General features: G+C 31.9%; 1 protein-coding gene across 4 annotated transcripts in view; it reads left to right on the top strand.

The window, feature by feature from the left end:
- Positions 1-25,052, top strand: part of Stxbp5 (syntaxin binding protein 5) — a 172,013-nt gene that overhangs the window by 131,799 nt on the left and 15,162 nt on the right. For 3 of the 4 annotated variants that reach the window (XM_071612926.1, XM_027939501.2, XM_071612927.1), the window contains 5 exons: positions 5,510-5,560; positions 8,804-9,043; positions 12,411-12,780; positions 13,078-13,243; positions 22,981-23,092. In XM_071612926.1, the coding sequence (XP_071469027.1) occupies positions 5,510-5,560; positions 8,804-9,043; positions 12,411-12,780; positions 13,078-13,243; positions 22,981-23,092 (939 nt within the window). The remainder of the gene's footprint in view (positions 1-5,509; positions 5,561-8,803; positions 9,044-12,410; positions 12,781-13,077; positions 13,244-22,980; positions 23,093-25,052) is intronic. The other variant, XM_027939502.2, reaches the window with a different exon arrangement.

The following is a 25,052-nucleotide window of genomic DNA, read 5'->3' as shown; positions in this document are numbered from 1 at the left end:
TTCCCTCAAAATTGGGTTGTTAACAAAAATGTGAGAAGGACCTGTGAATCTCTTGAATCACCATGTGATCATTCTCTCACATCTGCTACAAAGACCCTCACTAGAGGCCAAATCAATGAATCTGCCTCATCTTGGATTTTCAGCTTTCAAAAATGTGAGCTAACTAAACCACTTTACTTTATAAAGTACCCAGGCTCTGTTATTGTATTATTACAACAAAAAAGCTGATGGATGCGGTATTGAAACTTGCATTACAGTCATGATATTGTTTGTGATCAAATATAACTTTATAATTTCTGATGTGAAAATGCAACTCTTTACTCAACCAAACAACTTGATCTTCTCATTCAGGTTTATAAGAAAAGTCAGAGAGTCAAAGTAACAACTGCTTAAACATATCTCTTGACATCAATTTTCTTCTGGTTGAAGAACTTCTTTGCTGTGATTCCCATTGTTTCTATGGATAAAAACTTAGAAAAAGGACTAGTTTATATTTTCCTGTGAAAAAGAATTTCAAAGCAAGGAAGATACTGAGGTTCAGGGGTGAGAGTTGAAGAATATACCGTGGAAGGAAAGAAAAACAGATAACTTGTCTTCTAAGAATTCATTTAAATCTTAAGCATTTAATTTGAAAGTTGCAGTGGAACATGAGCAGTTTCAAAGCATGTACAGAAGTTTCTTGACAAATGAAGTGAAATCAGCTGTCAGGGTAACTGGATTGGCATATGTTCCTGAGCATCATAAAACTGAATGAAGTCTGCAACTTCCTCATCATGACATTATACCCAAGTGTGGGAATGAGCCATGAAGGCTGACCAGAAGAGGATCTATCTTTTATGGATTTGCTATCAGGAAGGTTGACCAAACAGCCTTGAAAATAAGTATATTCCCCAGAAGTCACAAAAATTGAAAGATACAAACTTTTAGCCTGAAGTTCAATTTAGTCCTTAAGTTTAGAACAGCTTTCTACAGAAAACAGCCAAAAACTGATCAAAATATATGAATCTGTCATTTTCAAATATTGAAAAACAGGCATTCTAGAACATTATCCTTAAGAAAAAAAGAGAAGTAAGCACCACAGTCTTCCCAGCTGTCTGGCACAGAACATCTGCTATTGCAGAACAGGGTGCATAGAGACAAGGTAGAGTTGAAATTTGACCAGCTAAGGAGGCAGATTGGCTATTCTAGGCTACTGTTGTGACTAGAATTTGTAGGGCAGATAAAACAAGAACAGTTCAGATGAGAATTTTTAGAAATCTGTGTACCAGATTCTGGGAAATGTAAATGTGTGTTTGGAAAGTACTGATTTAAGCCAGTGATCTTAAGTCTTCATCATAAGAAGAAAATTAAACTCCAAGTTAGTAAAAGAAATGAAGCTGTTTCTTCAAATATTTATTAGTGGTCATCTGTATCTATACAGAGGCAGATATCAGAAGATTGCTCAGCTGATTCAGATGATTCTTTCTTCTTGTTGGGATGTTGGGTGTTATTTTGTGTGTTCCTCTGCATTGCTAGAATCTTTATAATGAGAATTATTTTTATAAAATCTTCTTTTAAAATCTAGTTTTAATGTTAATAATGCTATGTCTAGCTTACAGCTACTGCCTGGGGTTTTTCACACTAAGTACTTGTGAGATGAAGGAAAAATAAGAACATTCAGTTTAAGTTTAAAAATCACATATGGGTAGGTGATAATACTACAGCAGATCCATTCACAATAAGACTGTGTTAGATACTGCACAGTTCTGCCTGTCAATTAGCAAGCATTTAGTTAAATGCCTTATCACTCAAGGAAAACCTTTACAAACACATTTATAGCAGAAGTTTTAACTCCAGGAATTTAAATTCCCTCCCATTCTGTCTCCCCTTCCTTCATGTCTTCCTTCCTCCTATTTCCTTATCTCCCTCATCCCTCAAGGCATCCATGCAAAATAGGGAAGTTATATTCAGAGGTAGGGAATAATCATTCTGGCTTCATATTTTTCACCTACATTCCTTCATATGTATGTGTATGTGTGTTGTAGAACAAGCTGAACTGATTTATGGTGGGAAAAAGTGTTTATTTTGAAGGGCAAGAGCAGGGATTAAGAGGGAAGCACCATGTATGACTTTGGAGATGATGGTCATGCCCTAAGAATTTGAATTATACAGGTATATACATTGTCAAAACAGTGAACATACTTTAAGATACATAATTTATATAAATTTTACCTCAAAACAAAAATGTTGTCAACAAAAAAAATGTTTAGAAAAATACTGTCAACAAGAATCTTTTTAATGCAAAAGAACAGAGTGCATTTTTTCACCATTAGCATAGACTATCTGAACATAGTGTGAAAGTAGTGTGTATACTGTGAAGTGTTTTTTGCTTGTTTGTTTATTTGTTTGTTTTTTGACCATTAATTCTATCAGAGTCTAGCTAGCTCACAGTCTCAGATAAGTGTTTCAGGCTAAGATTAAAAGATTAATGCACTGTACCTTGTGCTTGCCTCAGTGAGTAGTACTTACTATACTCCTTTGAAGTTGTCTCTTCTAATTGACTCAGCCCCTGGTGAGGAAGAAGCATATCCCTACCCTCTGTCACATTGTTTTCCTGGAACAATAAATATTGAATAAGTGAATTGATAATGGGACTGTCTTAGTCCACATCTTGATATAACAAAGATTGTTCTCAACTCATCAAAACAATTCAATTTTTAAATTATTACTTGATAGCTTGAATTAACACAGACTAACAAAGATGAATTCTCTAATGTATTTTTACCATTTCAAGTTCTATATTCAGGGAAATTGCTTAAATTTATATCCAAATAGTAATGTGGCTTAAATTTCTGTCATTTGAGCACTGCTTGAGTTAGTGGCTGGGTTGTGGATCTGTAATTGCAAAGTACTTCAGGAGGAAATAATGAATATGCTACATGATTAAAAGTTGTTTGTGACATTCATAATAAAATATATTCTAAAATTCTCTTAGTGTGGTTTTAACTTCTCAGTATCTAAGTGAAATGTTGAAATGAGAGCACCTATTATTTAAAGATGATTATTTGTATTCAGTATGTTTATACAATAAAGAAATTAAGTATACTGCTAGGCACAATTTTAATCTGTTGGGAGGCATCCATGTAAAGTTTCTAGTAGAAATCCTAACAAAGGTCAAAAGTATATACTTATAAAATTCAATTTTTTTGAATTTTTTTTTTTTTTTTGGTCAGGAATCTGTCTGGTTAATGAAAACATCAACAGAAACATTTCTAATGGTAAAATATTCACTTAACATATTCTAATATATTTAAAGAGGGATAAACATGTTACTCATAAATTACCCAGGTTAAATCACTTGGCTATGTTTAGCCATATATCAAATTTAGTTTTTGAAATTTGAAAGGTTGAACTCAGAGTGATACATTTCATTCTGTACTTTTTGTCCTAAAGGTTTTATTTTGGTTTGGTTTTTTTCCCCCGTTGTTTTGTTATCTTTACTTTGAGCATTACCATAGAATTAAAATGAAGGGATGCTAGTTTATTTGCAAGCACAGTAATAGCTTATTTTTATAGTGTTTTGCAGTTTATGAAAAATCCATACTCATTTTATTAATAATATATAATAACTAACATTTATTAAATCATTCTGTGTGCCAGATATTATGTTCAGTTGCTTACATCATGTCATATAATTCTCACACTATCCTCATTTTATAGAAGAAGAAATTCGAGGTTTAGAGAAACAAAGTAATTGGTCTAGTGCTACAGACCTAGTTATTGGTTGAATTGGATTTTAACTCAGCCAGCTGATTCCAAACCCAGTTCTAACTACCACACTTCCACATTTTTATAAGATAGATATTAAAACTTGTACAAGAAATGTTTTTCTTGGCTCACTGTATGTACATTACTGGACTTCTGGAATTTGTCTTGGTTCCTAGCCTGAAGTTGCTTATAGTCTAGGAACTTGGCCTCTCAAACCATAGAAATGCCTCTCAACCCAAAGTCCAGAAGTTCAGAATCAGAATGTGCATATCAGGAAGATTCCTAAGTGATGGATATGGACATTCAACTCTGAAAGGCTCAGAACAGTTTACACAGGTGGCATCATATCATTTGATTCTAAAATCTTTGTGCCAGATTGATTTTCTACTTCAGCTGCCCTACACATTGTATAGATAATAACACTCTATGTATATTGGACCTGTTATATTTGATAGAAACCTCTGAATTCTTTCAGTGTTCAATATTACCTTTTTGAGAACTGTTGTAGGGTGTTTCTCTTTAAAATTATATTGTATATCAAATACAATTTGAAATAACATCAAATATTTTAAATTATACTGTATGTCAAGATGTGAGATTAATTAACCATAGATTTTATTTGGCTATTATAACTTTATATTACATCTTTTCTTAGCTGAAATGTACTAAGTTGTTGAAAATGGCATGACTGATGAATAAGTTTGACCCATTGTTGTTTGTTAAAGGATACTAACTAGATTATGAAATTTAGAAGTAAAAAGGTGATGTCACACCCCACCCCATTCCTTTCCAGTCTGCCTAATGCCGCTTTCCTAACATTGGATTTGTCATTTTTTTAGATGTGGAAGTTATGTACTATGACTGGATTTCTCTTTGTTTACATGGCGCCCTTATGGACTAGCAGGGTCTGTGCTTTAAATATCTCCTAACAGTCCAAAGTTTAACCCAATATGTGCATTCATGTATTAACAAACACATGCTTTTTCAAAATTTCACATAGGGAGCACTATTTTGTTACGCATGCACTACCACTAACATGATAGATATAATGTTGGACAACTCCTAACTTTTAAACTCCTTCCCAGATTAAGATAATAACTGATTTTGAGGATGGAAAGTGAATTCCAGTAAGTTTATGCATTAACTTTTAGTTTTTATATTACTACATAAAAATACCTGTAGTTTACATTTAATAACATTACTTGGGTTTTTTTTTTTTTTTTTTTTTGGTTTTCGCTGAAATGTGAATGGAAGTATTTATTTATATCAAGTAATATTGAATCGTATTTTAAGATATAATCAAACTTTGATTTGATTGTCCTATATTCCAGAAATTAACTTAAAAAAAATGAGCTCAATAGCTGTGAAGATGAGGAACTGAAAAGATTTTCTGCTACTAAAGATTTGTCTTATGCTTCTATTGTCCTTATCTGCAACATCTTCCTTCTGAGAAATGACTTTTCTACTCTTAGAAAAGTCTGACCTATTCCCATAAACCTAAGTAATAACTGAATGTTAAAATTTAAAAGGATTCCTTGAAGTAAGACTTTCAAGGACACAAATGTATTATGTCAAGTAAGTACAAACTTTTAAAAGTTGAAAGTAAAATTTACTTTCCACTCCTAATATTATTAATCTTATTTTAATTATTGTAGCATCTAGACTTAATAACAAAAGTATTCACTTCTGTCTTGAAAATCAGTTGGCATTAATTAAAGAACAAATATTTTTCAGATTTTTTAAAGTGCATTTTATTTTTCAGCAAAGATGTCAAGGAAGTTAAGCTTACCTACTGACCTGAAACCTGATTTAGGTAAGTAAAATAAATATCTGAAGAAATTGAACTCTCTATTATAGAAAAGGGAAGAGAAGATTTAAAACTATGATTGAGATTTTTCAATGGAAATAAAGTTTATAATGGCTATTTGAGAATTAAGCATCTTTTGGAACAGTCTTCAGAAAACTCTGCAAATTATAACACAATTATAGTACAAATTCAAGCTAATCTGGATAGTGTATTTCCTCATTCCCTCATACTTTGTATTAAAGAGAAAAAAACTAAAACAATAGTGTGCAATTTCAGGTTAATTTTTATTAAACATAATTATATTCTGTTTGCCTTTATTGCATATGGCATTGTTTTGATTTGGGAATATGAATTTTTGTTGCATACAGCTCTCTGTTGGGAGGAGACAGTGATATATACAAGTAGAATGTTCTCAGTGTCTGGGAGGTAGCATGAAAGCAAAGATTTTGTGACATCACTTCTATTAGCTAGAACTGGATAGAGGTATTAATGATAAATTTAATCTGATTTTAGATATGCCAGAAAGATCATATTTGTGTACTTTTCTGGCATCTGAAGACTGAACTTAGCTGCTCAAAAATAACTGTAACCTTTGAGTTAAGATGATATTGGTGATAAAACTGTGCATAGTTGTCTAATAGAACATTTTAGACTTGAACAGGGGCACAGATCCTGATTCAACCATTTACTAGCTTTGTCATCATGGGCAAGCCATTTAACTTCTGTGTGCTTTACTTGTTTGTTAAATTGTGATGATAATATTTTTCAAGTATTATGACAGTAACTGACATGTTAAGCTGTACTTAATTTTAACGTTTTTCATTTCTGTTCTGCTTACTTAAATTATTAAAATTCATGCTATTCTATTTGTTTAGCTTCCCAATTGCTGAAATTGAAATCACAGACTCACAATACCTAACTTAATAGGAGAAAGTGGAAGTTGTAATTCATGAACTACTAAAAATTATGATGTGTTTTTGAACAGTTTTAGGTAGAAAATTAAATAACCAACTGATACCTACCAGGTGTAAATCTTATTCCTAGTCATTACATCCTCTCATATTGACTTAGCCTTAGTTTCTTTGGTAATTAATTGTGTAGATAACTCATGTAATAAAAGTATAATTATAGTTTATGATGTTATGTAGTCAAATTAATCCTTTAAATTCAAACACTATTCCTTTGGCCTATGAGTTAACGTTTAAAGTTTAGGTTTTGTAAATTGCCTGTGTGATTTTAGTAAATATCAGTAAGAGTTTTTTCACAGATTAGTTTACATTGAAATTAATATTATCAGATTTTCTTGTATCATTATTTTCCATTGTTATCACTAGGTCACAGCTAAAACTATGTATCTAGTTACCTTTTATGTGTATGCTTTATTTAAGTACAAATATATTTATCATTAGAAAATAAACAAAATTTATATCATTATACTAAATCATAAGTAAATAAATATTTGGAATCAATATATGGCAAACTCATTTGATAATGAGCTATTTATTTATGGAGAGTTGTTTCATTAGATAGTTTATCAATTGTATGTTTGTATTTCAAAATACTTAAGGCTGGGTATTTTATAAAGAGGTTTATTTAGCTCAAGTTTCAGAGATTCAAGAGCATGGTACCAGTATCTTCTTGGCTCTGGTGTGGGCCTTCTGGTTATATCACAACATGTTAGATGGCATCATGGTAGAAGTGTGTGTGTGGAAAGAGAGATCATATGGTAAAGCAGGAAGCCAGACAGATTTGATGCAATACTTGTTCTTTTTGTTGTTGTTTTCTTTTTAGCTATACATGAATGCATTTTGACATATTATACATACATGGATTATAACTTCCCATTCTTGTGGTTGTGCATGATGTGGAGTTACACTGGTTGTGTATTCATATAAAAGCATTGGAAAGTTATGTCTGATTCATTCTACTATCTTTCCTATTTCAATCCTCCCTCCCTTCCCTCATTCCCCTTTGTCTAATCCAATGAACTTCTATTCTTTCCTCTCTCTGCCCCCTTATTGTGTGTAATGGGCCACAAATCAGAGAGAACATTGTACCTTTGTTTTGGGGGGGACTGGCTTATTTGACTTAGGATGATAGTCTCCAGTTTCATCCATTTACTGGCAAAATCCATAATTTCATTCTTCTTTATGGCTGAGTAATATTTCATTGTGTGTGTGTGTGTGTGTGTGTGTGTGTGTGTGTACACATCACATTTTATTTAACAGTTCATCTTTTGAAGGGCACCTAGGTTGGTTCCAAAGCTTAACTATTATGAATTGAGCTACTATAAACATTGATGTAGCTGTCACTATCATATGCTGATTTTAAGTCCTTTGGGTATATACCCAGAGTGGGATAACTGGGTCAAATGATGGTTCCATTTCAAGTTTTCTGAGAAATCTCCATACAGCTTTCCAGAGTTGTTGCACCAATTTATAATCCCACCACCAATGTATGAGTGTGCCTTTTTTCCCCACATCCTCACCAACATTTGTTGTTATTTATATTCTTGATAATCGCCATTCTGAGTGGAGTGAGATTGAATCTCATTGTAGGCTTTAGAGTGGCCACAGAGAAAGGAACTGAAATTGAGGGAAGATTTATTTGTATAATTTTCAAATATTCCTGTCATTACAGATAAAACTAAGTAAAAGGAATATGCCTGATATTAAGTATATTTCAGATATCAGTTATGCATTTTGAAGAAAAATGCCTTAGATGAATGTTGATTACAGTTTATATGGCTTTCAAGAAAAATGGAAGCTAAATTTTTATTTATTAAAAGCACTCATATGGTGAGACTGAAAAAACATAATAGGCTCACCTCAGGGTACTTCTAAATATATTTTTCTAATATCTAGAAAATTGAAAAGACCTTCACTTTTCTGGTTCTACCAAATCATGAATTGTTAACAAAGGAAGAAACAGCATCTTGAGAACAGAAGGGGGTAAGAACTAAGCTTATAAAAGCAACCGGCGTGCCAGACATCACATTCAGAAATTCACTGGGATTCACCCAGCTCAGTTCTGAAAACTGTGGATTTACTTATTTATATTTTACATTTACACAAAAGGGAAATTTTACAAACATAAAAAGTAAATTATTTTCCTTTTGGTTTAAAGGAAATAATAGTAAATATGCCATAGTTTTGGTTTTTTGAAGGTTTAACTATTTGACCAAATTTATAACAGGAAAGTGTGATATTTTATAATAAGCAATCGCAACAATATTTTAAATCATTTCAGATGTAAAAGATAATTCCTTCAGCAGATCACGGAGTTCAAGTGTCACAAGCATAGACAAAGAATCCCGAGAAGCAATCTCTGCTCTTCATTTCTGTGAAACTTTTACTCGAAAGGCGGACTCGTCCCCTTCCCCAAGTCTGTGGGTTGGAACAACACTAGGAACAGTGCTTGTCATTGCACTGAACCTTCCCCCAGGAGCAGAGCAAAGACTTCTTCAGCCCGTGATTGTTTCTCCAAGTGGTATGTATGTTTTTAAGCTGCACTTAGAATTATATTATAAGTATGACTTGCTATGATTTAATTAGAGCTTTTTCCCTACCTTATTGAATTGGTCTAAGAATTCTAAAATGTAAAGTAAATGAGGAGAGTGATAGTTTTATGTTTTTAATGAAGGAATACATGGAACAAGATTTCAAATACCAATGGAACAAGATTTCAAATACCATTATATAGCTGTTCTACATTTTTAAAAATTCTACAGCCATGTATTAAGTACATAATAAAATGAAAAAAAATTGTCATTACAGTAAGATATTCCTAAAGCCTTAAAATTTTATTCTACAGGCAAAAGATACTATGTATTTGGAGAAGAAAACTGAACTTGGCTGTTTTTAATCTCTAAACATGAAATCTGAACTATGGCTTATTTTAAGTGCTTCTGCTTAGGAGAACAGGAGTACCATTAATAGGAGTGTCATGAGAAGAATGTAGTGGTTTGTTTAATGATGTCATTTGATTTTACATAGTGAGACACAATGGGAAGAAAGTCCAGTAAACATAGAAGTGTATTTCCAAGAGAAGCGAGGACAGGAGTTGAGACAGGTGTGGGACTGGCCACAGGGAAAGTAGCTACAAATTAGAAAAATATTCTTCAAAGAATTAGGAAAAAGTGACTTAATAACAGACTTTTTTTAAAAAAAAATTGATCTTTGTATATTAAAAATTAGTTTTGGGTTTTATCAAATATGTCTATAGTTTATTATATCTAGAAATAACTGAGAAATCTGGTTTCTCTACTCATTTAATGATCACCCTAATAGAGACTACCATGACTTGCTAGTTTATGTATCTCATTTCTATAGCAGATTTTATAGTTCTTGGAATTTAGAATTAAAATGTAATTATTATTTTAATCTTCATCTAAACTGTATTTACACTGAATAAGTAATTTGATTTATTTATTCAATAAATATTTGAATATATAATGTACACATACTTGTAGATTGAAGAAAACAGTTTAGATAATATTGGCATTTCTACTAATCACTAGTAAATGACAAATATTTATGTAAGAACAAAAAAGTCTTGAAAGATGGAAATCAAAATGTTGACAGGAATTAACTGGTTCATCGAACTTAGGATAATTTTTACTTTTCTCTTTTTACTAATTTGTAGTTAATAAATTTTCTACAACAAACATATATCTGTTTCTGTTTCCAGTAAGCAAAAATGAAGGAGAGGGATTCAACATAGATCATTTACTATTAACTACACAAAAGTATTCAAAATATTCCCCGAATTGCAATAAAATCAAATTATTTATAAAGTTTCTTTGATACAAAATAATATGCATTTGCAAAAATAAAACTAAAAGTTTCTTTTTTTATATTTTTTATGTTTTTATTAGTGTGTTATAATTATACATAATAGTGGGGTTGGTTGTCACATATTTCTGTATGAACATAACATAATTTGCTCCCATTCATTCTCCATTACTTCCCTTTTGCTTTATTTTTAGTGATGCCGTTTTCAAAATATATTAGTGATGCTTATATCATCTGTATTAGAACTGTGAAAGAGCTATTTTTTAAGCAGATGGGTTTCCGTGATTATGAATCTAAAATTATCTACTTTGCCCCTTTTTTTTTCTTTTCTTTAAGAGGAAAGTCCATTACTCTGCTGTGAAATGTGCTAAACTCTCACCAACTATAGGACCATTCAAATGTTATTTAGGGCCATTTCTGGAAGATCTACGTACTAGAACCATGTGTGTGCTAAAAACAGCTCCCAAATTAACATGGATAATTCCCCTAACCTCATTAAGGCTTTAAAGCTGGAAGAACTCTTGGGGTGAACAAGAGTAAAATAAGAGGTCTTGTGGGGGTAGGGAGTTAGCTTTAGAATATGCTTTTAGGTAATAGTGATTAAAGCTATAAGAGTATAACTGCTGTTTCTCATATTTTTCTACCAACCTATTTAAAATAACCAGCTAAATTATCTACTTATCAAACCTAGACTGGAAGCTGTATTTACTAGATATAGCAAATAAAAATATAGAATGCCCAAATTTTAATTCCAAAAACAAATACCTTTTTAATATAAGTACATCCTGTATTTAGAAAGATACCTAGTATTAGGAACATACTTTATTAAAGTTTTTATTTATCTGAAATTCAAGTTTAACTTCCTGCTGGCAGCCCTACTGTAGAGCAAACATATATTTGTAAAAAAAAAGAAAGAAAAAATATATTTTCTCCTAAGAAAAAATTTGAGAGAACCTCTCATTTTCTTTTATTCTTAGTCTCTTTCTCTTAAAATTGGTAGAAAATAATATATGGGAAAAAATTTTGCAGACTAGAAAATATTATGTTAATATAAAGTAATGATATATGAAAATCATTTTTTAAAAGTTAGAAAAATTAAATCAGTTCTACATCCTCCATCTATTGGACTTTTATGTTCATTTAATGTACTTAGAAATGAGCATAAAGCACATGTGTACATTTTTCAGGAGGATGCCACTAATTAAAGCAAATCAGTCAGTGTAACCCCAAAATCAAGACTATAAACTGACAAAAATAAAACTTTGAATGTATCTGATACTTACTGGTGAATAACTTAAAAAGGTATTATGATTTATATATAATGTTTAGAAATATATGGAATAATCATTTTCATTATTATTAGAAATGAAAGGGAAACCACATGTATACTTTTAAATTTTCTAGTAGCCACTTTTAAAAAAACTAAAAAAACAGGTAAAATTAATTTTAGTAACATTTATAAAGCCCAGTGTATCAAAAATACCATCATTTCAGCATATAATCTATATTTTTAAATTATTGAAATATTTTCTATTTTTTTTCTTTTGGTACTAAAGTCGTTGTGTCTAGCATCTGTTTTATTCTCATTGCACAGCACAATTATCTACCACAGTTTCGATAGTTCCAGTGTTCTGAAGCCATATGTGGCTAGTAGCTGCCATACTGACAACGTAGCTCTAGAAGCCATATGCTATCAATATGTTCTCATATGCATTGGTAGTGCACTTACCTGAGTATAAAAAGGAGACCATAGTTCCAGATACTCAGCATACCATTGTTTATTAATCTATAGGTTAGATATATGTTTACAAAGTCTATCATGTTTAATTGTAAATTATCAGCAGCATTTATCTATCTGGGATATGTAGTATTGATATCTTTTTCCAAACTCACAAGTTCAAGCATAAATATAATGCTTGAAATTTGTATCCTATCAGTGACCCAGTGCATAATTTTAATGTAACATTCATTCAGCATACTCTTGAATGTCTACTTGGTGTCAGAGTTAGAATAAGCATATTTAATAAAATATTTCAATTATTTACTAAACTTATTAATTTTAGGTACTATATTGAGACTTAAAGGTGCAGTCCTGAGAATGGCATTTCTGGATACCACAGGCTGCTTATTGCCACCTGCATATGAACCCTGGAAAGAACATAATGTTCCTGAAGAAAAGGATGAAAAAGAAAAATTGAAAAAACGGCGACCTGTCTCAGTATCTCCCTCCTCTTCTCAGGAAATTAGTGAAAACCAATATGCAGTGATATGTTCTGAAAAGCAAGCAAAAGTAATCTCACTGCCAACCCAGAACTGTGCTTATAAGCAAAACATTACAGAAACCTCCTTTGTGCTTCGTGGAGATATTGTAGCATTGAATAACAGCATCTGCCTTGCATGTTTCTGTGCTAATGGCCATATTATGACTTTCAGGTAAGAAAGAGTTTTTAAAGACACATACAGTATTTCTTTCCCCAAATCATGTTTCAGAATTATATTTAGTTTAAAAGAAATGCTTTTTTATTTATAGTCTCATACACTGTCACTATTTTCTTTCGGTTAATAGTGAACAAGTATAGGAGGAAAACAGATCATTCTTTATTCCCACTAAGGGTTATAAACTAAATCGTAAGATTTTACAAGTCCCTGCCATTTTTAACTTCTGTATTGCTCTTTTCACAACTTAAAACCTGCCGTATTTATTGCTAATAAGTTTTTAATTTTTTCAAGTTTGCCAAGTTTAAGGCCTCTGTTGGATGTGTATTACTTGCCTCTCACCAATATGCGGATAGCCAGAACATTCTGCTTCACCAACAATGGACAAGCATTATATCTTGTTTCACCTACAGAAATTCAGAGACTTACATATAGTCAAGAGACCTGTGAAAATCTTCAGGTAAATAACAAAAATTTTACTGTGATTTCTTCAGAGGTAAATTATTCTGTAAAGGCCCTTATGCTGTCTGTTCCTTTCTCTCATGGGAGTGTACAAATGAGCCTACTTGAGAAAGTTCAAAACCTTTTTATTAGACTTTCAGAGCACTACTTTGAAACACCTATGATAAAAGCATCTTTATACAGATAATTCATCTTATTGATCCATATTTATCTTTTCAGGGATAGAAAAGAAATATGAAAAACTATATATATTTTATACCCATTGCCCACATGCACATATATCCTTTTTAAACAAGTAGTTCAGTGTGAAAATAATTATATATTTTAGGGCAAATTGTGTGATTCCTTTTTATATATTCTGTATACAGAAGGATATTTATACCTAAAAGAAAAGTATCCGTTTTTCTCTGAGTGATTTCACTGATCTCTTTATGAGAGGCTGTGAACAAATGCATTAAATAAGAAACTGTTTTGGGGTTTTTTTTTTAAGTATCAGTGTACCTTGTTAGCTTGCATATGTATTAGAAATAATTATTATAGTTCCATGTTCTAAAACAAAAGTCTTGAAATATTGAGTTAAAATATTTCTTGATATTTGAAATTTAGGGGAAACTACTATCTAATAGGACTTTATATAAATGCCTTTGTAATTAGCTGAATTTTACTCAAAAGGAAATTTGAGTTTGCTACTTACTATTTTTAGAATATGACTGAATTCAAGTTCACCCTTGAATATTAAATAAGTTATATGATTTAAAATATTTATTTAATGTCTTTGAGCTTCATCTTTAAAATTAGGATAAAAATAATATGTATCCAAGACAGTAGGTATGGATTATAGGAGATAATACACATAAAATACTTATCATACAGCCTGGTATAGAGTGTGCTTAATAAATGTTATATGATGTTTTTTTTTTTTTTTCAGTATGTTTTGCTTATTGAGAACTTTATACTGAATGATATTATTGTAAACCTTGAGAGTAAAAGAAAATTATAGCTTACATTTTAGATTTAAATTCCCATTTACATTGGGTAAAAGTTGTTTTTCAAAGATTCCTAAGCTTTGAAGTAAAATTTTGCTTTTAATGAGAAGGGTAAACACTCAAGATTTTCCTTTTAGTGTTTTCTTTCACCAGTAAAACATTATTATATTAAGAAGTAATACAAACAATTGAGTACATTCTCAATTCATTTCAATCTGAGTTGTGGTATGAACTATACAAAATTCTAAACTTATTACTTTTCTGAGATAATTTATTTTCTCTTTTAGTCAGTTTTTTGTTTGTTTGTTTGTTTGTTTTTAATGAAAGTTAGTAGCAGCCATAGTAAACTTATGTGTTTAAGGAAATTATTTTAGGACTCTCTTCAAGGAATTTACAATAGAATTTTTGGATAATATTAACATTTTATTTACTTCTGAATTTTCAATAAGACTTGTTAAATGAAAACTTCTATGAATTTTATGAACACTATTTATTGGTTTCCTGAATGTCCTTTTATATTGTACATTCGTTTTACTTTACCCAAAAAGCATAAAAATAAATGCAGATGTTTGCCAATATTAATGGAGTTTCCTGCCTAGAGAGAGTAAACAGCCTTACTGAAACAATCTTGCCTGACACAATTCATGAAATGATAGTTTTCAACATCCTAGACATCTGGCAAGGAAGAAAAACAGTTCCTGAAAGACAGGAAACAAAGGTAGTATCCCTTTGTGTTAGTGCCTTCATGGAGTTTCTGGGACATGGCATGGAGAAAAGGTATTGAGGCAAAGCCTGACAGACTTCCCAATTTAAGGAGGCAGAACTAAGAGTTTGGGAATACCAAATAAGTTAGAGTGGAAAGAGCTGCAGACAGAGAGAACCCTGGAGATCTTCAGGGAGTGCTTTGGAGTCCTCCAGGAGTATTCAGTAGAGTACTGTTCAGTCACTGTACATGTGACTGAATTCTCTGACCTGGAAAAAACCACCTGAAAGGAATAAAGGATTAGCAGAAACCATGCCTTATCCCAGGTCCAGGAACAGGGCTTATTACCAATAGCCAGACTGGAAAAACTTACATGGGTATGTTATTTTCCTGAGTGCTTATTAACAAATTGCCACAAACTTAGTAGCCAAAAACAGTGGACATTTATTTACTCACAAGTCTGGCCAGAAGTACGGTCAATTTCTCTGAGCCAAAGTCAAGGTGCTGGCAGGGCCTTACTACCTCCAGAGCCTCTAGAGGAAAATCCATCCCTGGCTTCTTATAGCTTCTATTAGCTACGGCTGTTCCTTGATTTATGGCCACATCTTTCCAATCTCTGCTTCTATTCACTCTGCCTTCTTTTTTCTGTGTGTGTCACAGTTTTCTCTGTGTTTCCCTCTTAAAATGATACTTGTAATTGGATTTGCAACCCATCCAGATAATCAAGGATAAATTCCCCAGGACAAGTACTTTATCATATCTGTACAGACCCTTTTTCTGTACAAGGTAACACTTCTGGTTTCTAGGGATTAGAACCTGATATCTTTGAGTAGCCATTATTCATCCAGTGTTCCAGATCTGCCTAATAAATCATAAAAAGCAAGACCCAAAAGACTCAAAATTACTCCTAATATACCAGAGGGAAGCTGAAGAAAACTTAAGAGGAAAGCAAAAATATCCAGTACCCAACAAGGTAAAAAATCTCAAGATCTCTGATCCAGTTAGATTACCAAGTCTGCAAGGAGATAGAAAAACATGACTCACATGAGGATATTCACCGATATACATCATAGACATAGATGTTAGAATCAGCACAGAAGAATGTTAAAACATGTATTTATAACTGTCTAGATATTTTTAAAACTTAGAAACATGGACGATACAAAAGACCAATGTCAAACTTCTGGAAATGAGAAACCAGTATTTGAGAGGAAAAATATGGCAAATGGCATTAACAGCAGATTAAACATGGCAGAAAAAATATTGGTGAACTTCAAAGCACAATAATAAAAAAAATAACTTGAGTATTTAAACATGGGGCAAATTTATAGCACTAAAAGGCCTACTTAATAAAAGGAGATCTCAAAGCAGTGACCTCAGTTTCCACTTTACGAAACTGAAAAATCAAGAACTTAAGTACATAGATTAAAATAATATCCAATTGGAAATCAGTGAAACAGAAAATAGGAACAAAATTATCACTGAAATCATGATCTTTGAGAAGAACAACAAAACAAAATTGATCTCAAGTGGGACTGATTACAAAGAAAATTTACTTATCAATAGTGGGAATAAGAAAAGTTTTATTACTATGTAGTCTATGAATATTACCTGAGTAATGGAATATGATGAACAATTTTATGTCAATACATTCAAAAACTTTGAGAAATGGACAAATTCCTTAAGACACAAATTATCAAAGTTCACTCAAGAAAAAATAATCTAATTAATACTGTATTTGTCAACTAAAGAAATAGAGATTAGTAACCTTGGACCAGGAAAATTCTAGGCCTACCTAAATAGCTTCACTGTTGAGCTCTTTCAACATTTCAGGAAGAAATAATGCCATTTCTACATAACTTCCAAAAATTAGTTTAACACCAAATCTAGACAAGGTCATAACAAGAACACTACACTTAAATCAATATTTCTCACAGATATCAATGTGAAATTCTAAAAATGTTAGCAAATTCAACAATATTTCAAAAAGAAAATACATTACGAGCCAGTGAGGGTTTTTCCAGGAAAACAGCTGATTTAACATTCACAAATTCACCAATGTAATTCATCATATCAAAAAGTTAAAAAGAAAGAAAGAAAGAAAGCATTTGAAATAACCCAGCATTCAATCCTGACAAAAATCTCAGCATCCATGGAATAAAAAGAGATTTTGAGAACATCTAAGAAACACCCACATCCAACATAATACTTAGTGATGAACTAAAATTACAAGGGGATGTTCACTCTCAGCACTGATATTCAATATTATATTTAAGGTTCTAATCTGAACATTTGGGCAAGTAACAGAAGGCAGGGTGTGAGGGTTGGAATATCCCCATTGGAAAGAAAAAGTGTAACTGTCTTTACTGATAGATGATGTGATCATCTAATTAAAAAATCTATTAAGATCTACCCAGAAAGCTGCTAGAATTGATAACTGAGTTTTACAGGAGTGCACAATGTGAGATCAGTTATATAAAAATGGTTTTATTTCTGTGTACTAGTAGTGAATATTTGAACATTGTTGCTTAAAAGGCAATATTACTTTCAGTAACTACAAAAATGTGAAATGCTTAGAGATAAATTCAACACATAATGTGAAAGACCTCCAGCTAAACTACAAATATTAATGAAAGAAAAATTTTAAAAACCTAATGGAAATATGCACCTCATTCATGGATTCTGACTCATGAACTCAATAAGAGGTTGATTCTTCTAGAATTGATCTATATTTTCAAGACAATCCAATCAGAATCCTAGTTGGATTTTTTTGTAAGAAATTTAAAAGTTTAACCTGAAATTCATATGTAAATGCAAGAGAAAAATAGGCAAGATAACTCAAAAAAGAAAAAATTGAATAGCTAATAACAGCCTTATTTTAAGAATTATTATAAAGCTGCAGTAATCCAAAGAACATGATATGGGCATCAAGATAGACATATTAGGTCAAAGGATCAGAATGGACTATCCAGATATAAGCCTGTGTATGTGTGTGTATACTATATGGTCAACTAATTTTTGAAAAAGGCAGTGTAGTGGAAAAAGATTGCCTCTTCAATAAATGATTCTGAAACTATTGAATACTGAAATGCAAAAACAAAAATGAGCTTTCATTCATATCTCATACTATACACAAAAAATTTGCTCAAATGGGCTGTGGACCTACATGTATACCCCCAAATTATAAAATTTCTACAAGAAACACAAGAGAAAATATTTGTTACCTTGGTTTAGGCAAAGATTTCTTAGCTACAACACCAAAAGCACTGTCTATAAATGAACAATTGGATAAATTCAACAAACTTTAAAATGCCTACTCTTCAGAAGACCCTTAGTTGAAATTAAAAGACAAGCCACAGACTACAATTTGGTTAAGCACGTATCTAGTAAAATCTTATATCTAGAATAGATAAGGTACTAAATCTAATCTCAACTGACAGCAAAGAAACAACCCAATTAAAAATATGGTCAAATTATTCAAAAAAACGTTTCACCACAAAAAAGATGCTCAGCATCATTCATCATTAGGGAACTGCAAATTATAATTCCATAGAAACACCATTAAATACTTGTTAAAAATGGTAAAATTTAAAAGAGTACCATGTCAAGTTTTAGGCAAAGATACAGAGGATATAGAATTCTCATACAGTAGTGGTAGAAATATAATACAGAACAACGACTTTGAAAAGTTGAAGAATTTCTTAAAATGTTAAATTTTTGTAAACCAGACACCCAGTCATTCTAATCCTAGTTGTTCAGGGTTTGTTTGTTTGTATGTTTTCTAAACTGTTGATATAATCAACATTTATGAATCTCAGAATAATTATGCTGAGTGAAAGAAGCAAAGTAAAAGGGTACATATTGTGTGTAAAACTCAAGAAAATGCAAATATATTGTGAAGAAAGCAGGTCAGCAGTTACTTGAGGATAGAAAATAGAGATGTGAGAAGAGTTTTCAAAAAGGACCATAAATAAATTTGGATGTGGCAGATATATTCATAATCTTGATTATAGTAGTGATTTCATGGGCATATACATAAGGTGGCTTTCCAAATTGTGCACTTTAAATATGTACAATTTTGTACTTCAATTTTGCTTCAAAAAACTCTTTAAAAAATAATAAATTGGGGCTGGGGATGTGGCTCAAGTGGTAGCGCGCTCGCCTGGCATGCGTGCGGCCCGGGTTCGATCCTCAGCACCACATACAAACAAAGATGTTGTGTCCACCGAAAAATAAATAAATACATATTTAAAAAAAATAAAAAATTTAAAAAATAAAAAATAATAAATTGAGGAATTTTTATTATCATTGAAAGGCAATTAGCCAAAATACATGTTTATAGACTGAAATGCTTTAGTTTCTTTATGTAGCATTATTTTAATCATACTCTAAAGCAAAAACACAAAGCAGCTTACAATCTTATTTTTCCAAAGAGACTATTTTGATTCCTTAAATAAAACTTACCATAATCATAGAGATAAAGGGCTGGGGTTGTGGCTCAGTGGTAGAGTGCTTTCGTTGCACACGTGAGGCCCTGGGTTTGATCCTCAGCACCGTATTTAAAAAACAAACAAACAAACAAAAACATAGAAGTAAAACATAATTTAATTAAACAAGTAGTAAGTAACTTAGTAAGTACCTCAAGATAATGTTTATAAGTAAAACCTCAAGTACTCACTATAAAAAACTGATTCCAGTTGAACTATTAACTTTTCTTAAACGTATGATACTTTTGGAATGAAGTATATAGCTGCACTTATCTCTGGCATTCTTATTTTTTAGATTCAATAGTCTTACAACATAGGTTTTTCTTAAAATTATTAAAATTGATGTTATTTAGTGTATTAGAAAAAAGTGTACAATGATACTCAAAGCCCAAACTTTGATTCATTTATGAAATTAATCCTAAATTTTACTACCCAAGCTTGTTAGCTCACATATAAGAGAGGTAAGTTCCAAGAGTGAAAAATCAGATAAGTGTATTTGTTTCTGTGTATTTACATTTTAGATTAGTTTAAAAGTCCTAGATGTAGTTTACTATGCATAGACTTGGAAGATAGCCAAAGAAAATACAAGTTTATTTTAGATTTTACCAACATTTACTACTCATTAATAATTCTAAATAATAAAATTAATCACAGTTAAAAATCTTTATTTAAGTACATGGAAAGCGCATATTATTTAGTGTTTTCCCCAAATTCATACACTGTGGATAATGTAGCCTCATACATTTAATTTCAAACTTCATTTAAAGATATCTGATTTTGATGTTAACCTATTGAAAAATGACATGTATATTTTCTAAAAATTTATTTCTTACAAAAAAGAAATTCTTTCTGTAAAAAAGGATATTTTTATATTTTTGTATTTATGTCATTAATATCTGTTTTGGGCATTTATGTGTTTATTATCTTTAATCCTATTAATATTTCTGAGTGACAGGTATCATTTCCCTTTTGAAAATCAAAGAAACCTTTGTCTAAGAGACTGATTTGCCTAAGTTTCCTCTGCTAATAAAAGGCAAAGAATCCAACTCACATCTGTTTTCAAAGTTTATGTTCATTCTACATGGAATACAGTGACTCTCTACAATTGTAATTTTTTCCCTTGTATTTCCTACTCTACATTTATATAATTGCAAGCTCATTAAATACAAAATAAGTTAGGAAATATAAGTCATAATTTTAAAGTAAGGTTAAATAAATGTAAGCACATCTTTTACTATCACTATTTATAAATATCATATTACTCTTGGTTTAACATGTTAGACTCTCAAATAATAGTTGTATTGCCATTATTGTTGCTATAGTTATATCAGCACAATAGAATTAAATAATTTTTAAGACCAATAAAATCTGTAAAAGGATCTATCAAAAGTATAAATTAAATTAGGATCTGTAAAATACAATTTAAGAAGGTTGGAAATATGCCTAAAATTAATTTTATGTTGATAGAGTCTAACATAATTCCATGTGATAATAGGTTCAATATATCTGTGGTAGTTTTAACAAGTTTGAATTATTAAATTTATGATGTTTTTATTCCAATTCTGCTGTACTTTAAAAATCCAAAGGAAACAATTATTTTTTCCTTTTCGGATTTGGATTTTTTTTAGATATACATGACAGTAGAATATATTGACATATTATACAAACATGGAATGTATCTTATTCTAATTAGGATCCCATTCTTATGGTTGTACATGATGTGGTCATGTATTCATATATGAACATAGGAAAATTATGTCCAGTTGATTCTCCTGTCTTTCCTATTCGCATCGCCCCTCCATTCCCTTCATTCCCCTTAGGATAATCCAATAAATTTCTATTCTACCCACCCCTACTTTATTGTGTGTTAGCATCCGCATATCAGAGAAAACATTTTGACTTTGGTTTTGGAGAGTTGGCTTTTTTGAATTAGCATAATTGTATCCAGTTTCATCCATTTATTGGAAAATACCATTATTTCATTCTACTTTATGGCTGAGTAATACTACATTGTGTACATATCCCACATTTTTTTTATCTGTTCATCTGTTGAAGGGCACCTAGGATGGTTGCCCTTCCATAGCTTAGATGATGTGAGTTGAGCTGCGTCTAATTAGTATGCTAATTTTAAGTCCCTTGGGTATATACTGAGGAGTGGAATAATTGGATCAATTATTGGGTCAAACAGTGGTTTCATTCCAAGTTTTCTGAGGGATCTCCATATTGCTTCCCAGGGTGGTTGCACCAATTTGCAGTCCCACCAGCAATGTATGAGGGTACCTTTTTCCCCACATCCTCATCGACATTTATTGTTACTTGTATTTTTTATAATTTCCATCCTGACTAGAGTAAGATTGAATCTCAGTGTGGTTTTAATTTGCATTTCTCTAATTGCTACACATAGTGAGCATTTTTTCATATATTTTTTGACTGTATTTCTTCTTCTGTGAAATGTCTGTTCAGTTCCAAAGGAAACAAAATTAAAATGGAAGGCCTTAAGTCCACTTAACTATTATAAATGAAACTTGTGCCATGTAGTATTAATAACTATCTCTTCCTATTTGCCATCTTGAGAGACAACATTAACATGAATATGTCTGAAAGTAAAACTTTTGTACATCCTATTTTAGCCTAGCCCTAAGGAAGTAACCATGAAAATTCATACTTTTACTCCAACTATAATGTAATACTAGAGTACAGCAAAACTCCTACCTGGAGCCATTGTGTGTGTACTTGGCCTTTATATAGTAACTGCTTCTCTTTAATAGAGAAAAATATAATCCCAAAACTCAATATATTTTTAATTTACTTTTATAGCTGCCTTATAAATAATGTTGTACCATCCATTTCTAATAGAAGCTCTTCTTCCTTCTTCATGTATTCTCAGCAAAATCAGTAGCATGTCAGCAATCTTTCCTTTCTCTAAACTGGCTTTTACCATTAATGTTCCCTGAAGAATATTGACAGTAATTTCAGGAAAATCTGACAATGTAAAAGGAACCCTTCTCATGTCCCTAACAGAATTGTATACAATTCCAGTTGTATATTAGCATAATTATTTTCCTATATTTGTTCATGAAAAAGGAAACTGATATATAAAAGTTACTGATTTTCTAACTCAGCTCAAGGTTGTAATTCTAATTCTATATTTTGTTATTATTACACTGAAATTCTTGACCTGCTAGTAGAAAGTATAATTCTTTCTAATGTAAGAAAGCCAAATTATAAATTCTCGATCTCGATAAGAATTACATGAAAATTTTGTCTTGAAGATTAAAATCTCCATTCAGTATAAGCAGAAATATCATCTTTGCCTGAAGGGCAAATAAGGTAATCCAGTAAAAGGAGCAAATAGCAGTTAGTCTTAGTAAATTGAATCTTAGAAACTTACTGTTGAATAATTCAGTATGTACTTTGATTGTTCGAAATATTCTGCTTAATTGTTTGTGAATCTCAAAAGTTAATGTTCTAAAGTTACATTGGAGAGTTTACAGTGATGCTTTTAATACAGTTTAGTTTCCCTGAAGCTTTAACAATTACATTTGTTTTGATTTTAAAGGAGATGTTGGGTGAACTCTTCACTCCTGTAGAAACACCTGAAGCACCAAACAGGGGATTCTTTAAAGGCTTGTTTGGAGGTGGTGCACAGTCCCTTGATAGAGAAGAACTATGTAAGTTGATTTATTTAATTTGGATGATATATCTTCATAGTACAGAAACATTCAAGTCATGTATTTTTTTACATGTGTAAAATTATGTTCACTCTTTCCCTCTTTGTCAGCATAATATATTCATATTTTTAAAGAGTAAATAAAATTATTTATTTATTTTATGTCCCAAATCAAGAAAATATGTTTCTCAGGGAACCAAAATCAGAATAGTTTCAAGTGGCTAAAAAGAAGTATTCACAAATTGCATGAATAATTTAAAGAGTATTTATTTACACTAAATGTGATCATCATTATTTTATTTCTGTGATTGCCTTTAGTTAATAACTGTGTCAGTCAGATTTTCATGTCTGTGTAAAATACCTGAGAAAAGCAACTTAAAAGGAGGAAAGATTTCTTTTATAAAAGCTCACAGTTTCAGAGGTTTCAGTCTATAGTCGGTTATTTGGAGCCTGTGGTAAGGTTAAGAACATCATGGTAGAGAGTGTGTGATATTGCAGAGCTCCTCACTGCATACAGCAGCTAACCAGAGAGAGAGGAGGGGCCAGGATCCCAATTTCCCGTTCAAAGGCACATCCCCAGTAATCCAACTTCCCTTCACTGTGATCTACCTCCTGAAGGTTCCACCAGCTCCTAACTGTGGCATGAGCTGGAACCAAACTTTTAACACAGGAGCCCTTGGGGGACACTTAAGATCCAGACTATAACAGCCAACCTCTGACTTCCAAAGACTTATATCTACCTCACAATGCAAAATGCTTTCAGTTCCCAAATTATCAACTATTCTGCATTACTCAAAACTCTAAGTCCAAAGTCTCCTCTGAGACTCAAGGGAAATTCTTAGCTATGAACCCCTGTATAAATCAAAAAGAAAGTTACATATTTCCAAGATGCAACGACACAAGGGAAACAGTCCCATTTCAAAAGAAAAGAATAGAAAAATAGTAAGAATGGGACCAAAGCAAGACCAAAATCCAGCATGCAAAGCATACTTCCATGTCTGGCATGCCATGGTGGCATGATGTGAGCTCTTAAAATGCTTGGGCAGCCCTGCTCCTATAGCCTTGCTGGCTGTAGCCACAAAGCCTTTCTCTTTTGCTGGCTCTACTTGCCTGTAGCTTCCCTCATTGGGTATTCCACCATTCCTAGCTTCTGTCACTTCCTTGGATCTCCATTGCAGCTTCAGCTTCTCTCTCACAGATTCACTCATTGCCCTGTCAAGGTATGCTTTCAGAAACTTATAACTGCCACACACACTGCCTGATTGCCCAGGGTTTAGTTTGGTTTAGTTTTTTGTTTGTTTGTGTGTGTTTGTTTTTGTGGGTTTGTTTTTTCTTTGTATGTTTGGTTTTTTGTTTTTTCTTTTTTTAATCTCAGTAGAAACCTCCGTGACTCCATAACTCTTGGATTCTACATGTCTGCAAAACAAGCATCAGTGGACAGTGCCAGGGTACGCCAGCAACTGGAGCAGAATCCAGGCCTATATGGACCAAGTCTACATTGGTCTCTGAGTCCCTAGACAGCTGAACACAGGCAAAAAAATTCACTAAGTGGTCTTGTGCTAGCAAATCTTATGCCCTCAGAGCTGTTTTCTCAAACAAAAGCCTTTGAACCTACAGTGAGTAGGGTCTTGCTTGTTCCTGAATTGCCTTCAAGGCATCTTTCCTTTTGTCTCAATGCACAGTACTTGGCTTCCTTTTAAAGTTTCTAATCTTTAATACCCTCACCCTCCTTGACCTTAAATTTAAACATATATTCTGGCCAAACTGCAAATTTTTTAATGCTTTTTGTTGTGCCCTGTGCTCCCAATTGTAATGTAAATTTGTCTAAAAGCAGCCAACATTATCTATGGCACTGACTGAATGCTGTGCTGCCTTGAAATTTTCTCTACCAGATTAAATAGTCTGTCGCCTTTAAACTCAGCCTCACTAGACTCAAGGCATGGACAAAATGTAGGGGAAAA

The sequence above is a fragment of the Marmota flaviventris genome, chromosome 6, assembly GCF_047511675.1.
Source record: "Marmota flaviventris isolate mMarFla1 chromosome 6, mMarFla1.hap1, whole genome shotgun sequence".
Classification (NCBI taxonomy): Eukaryota; Metazoa; Chordata; class Mammalia; order Rodentia; family Sciuridae; genus Marmota; species Marmota flaviventris.
Note: the sequence above shows the minus strand (reverse complement) of the source record. Positions and strands in the feature narration are given on the sequence as shown.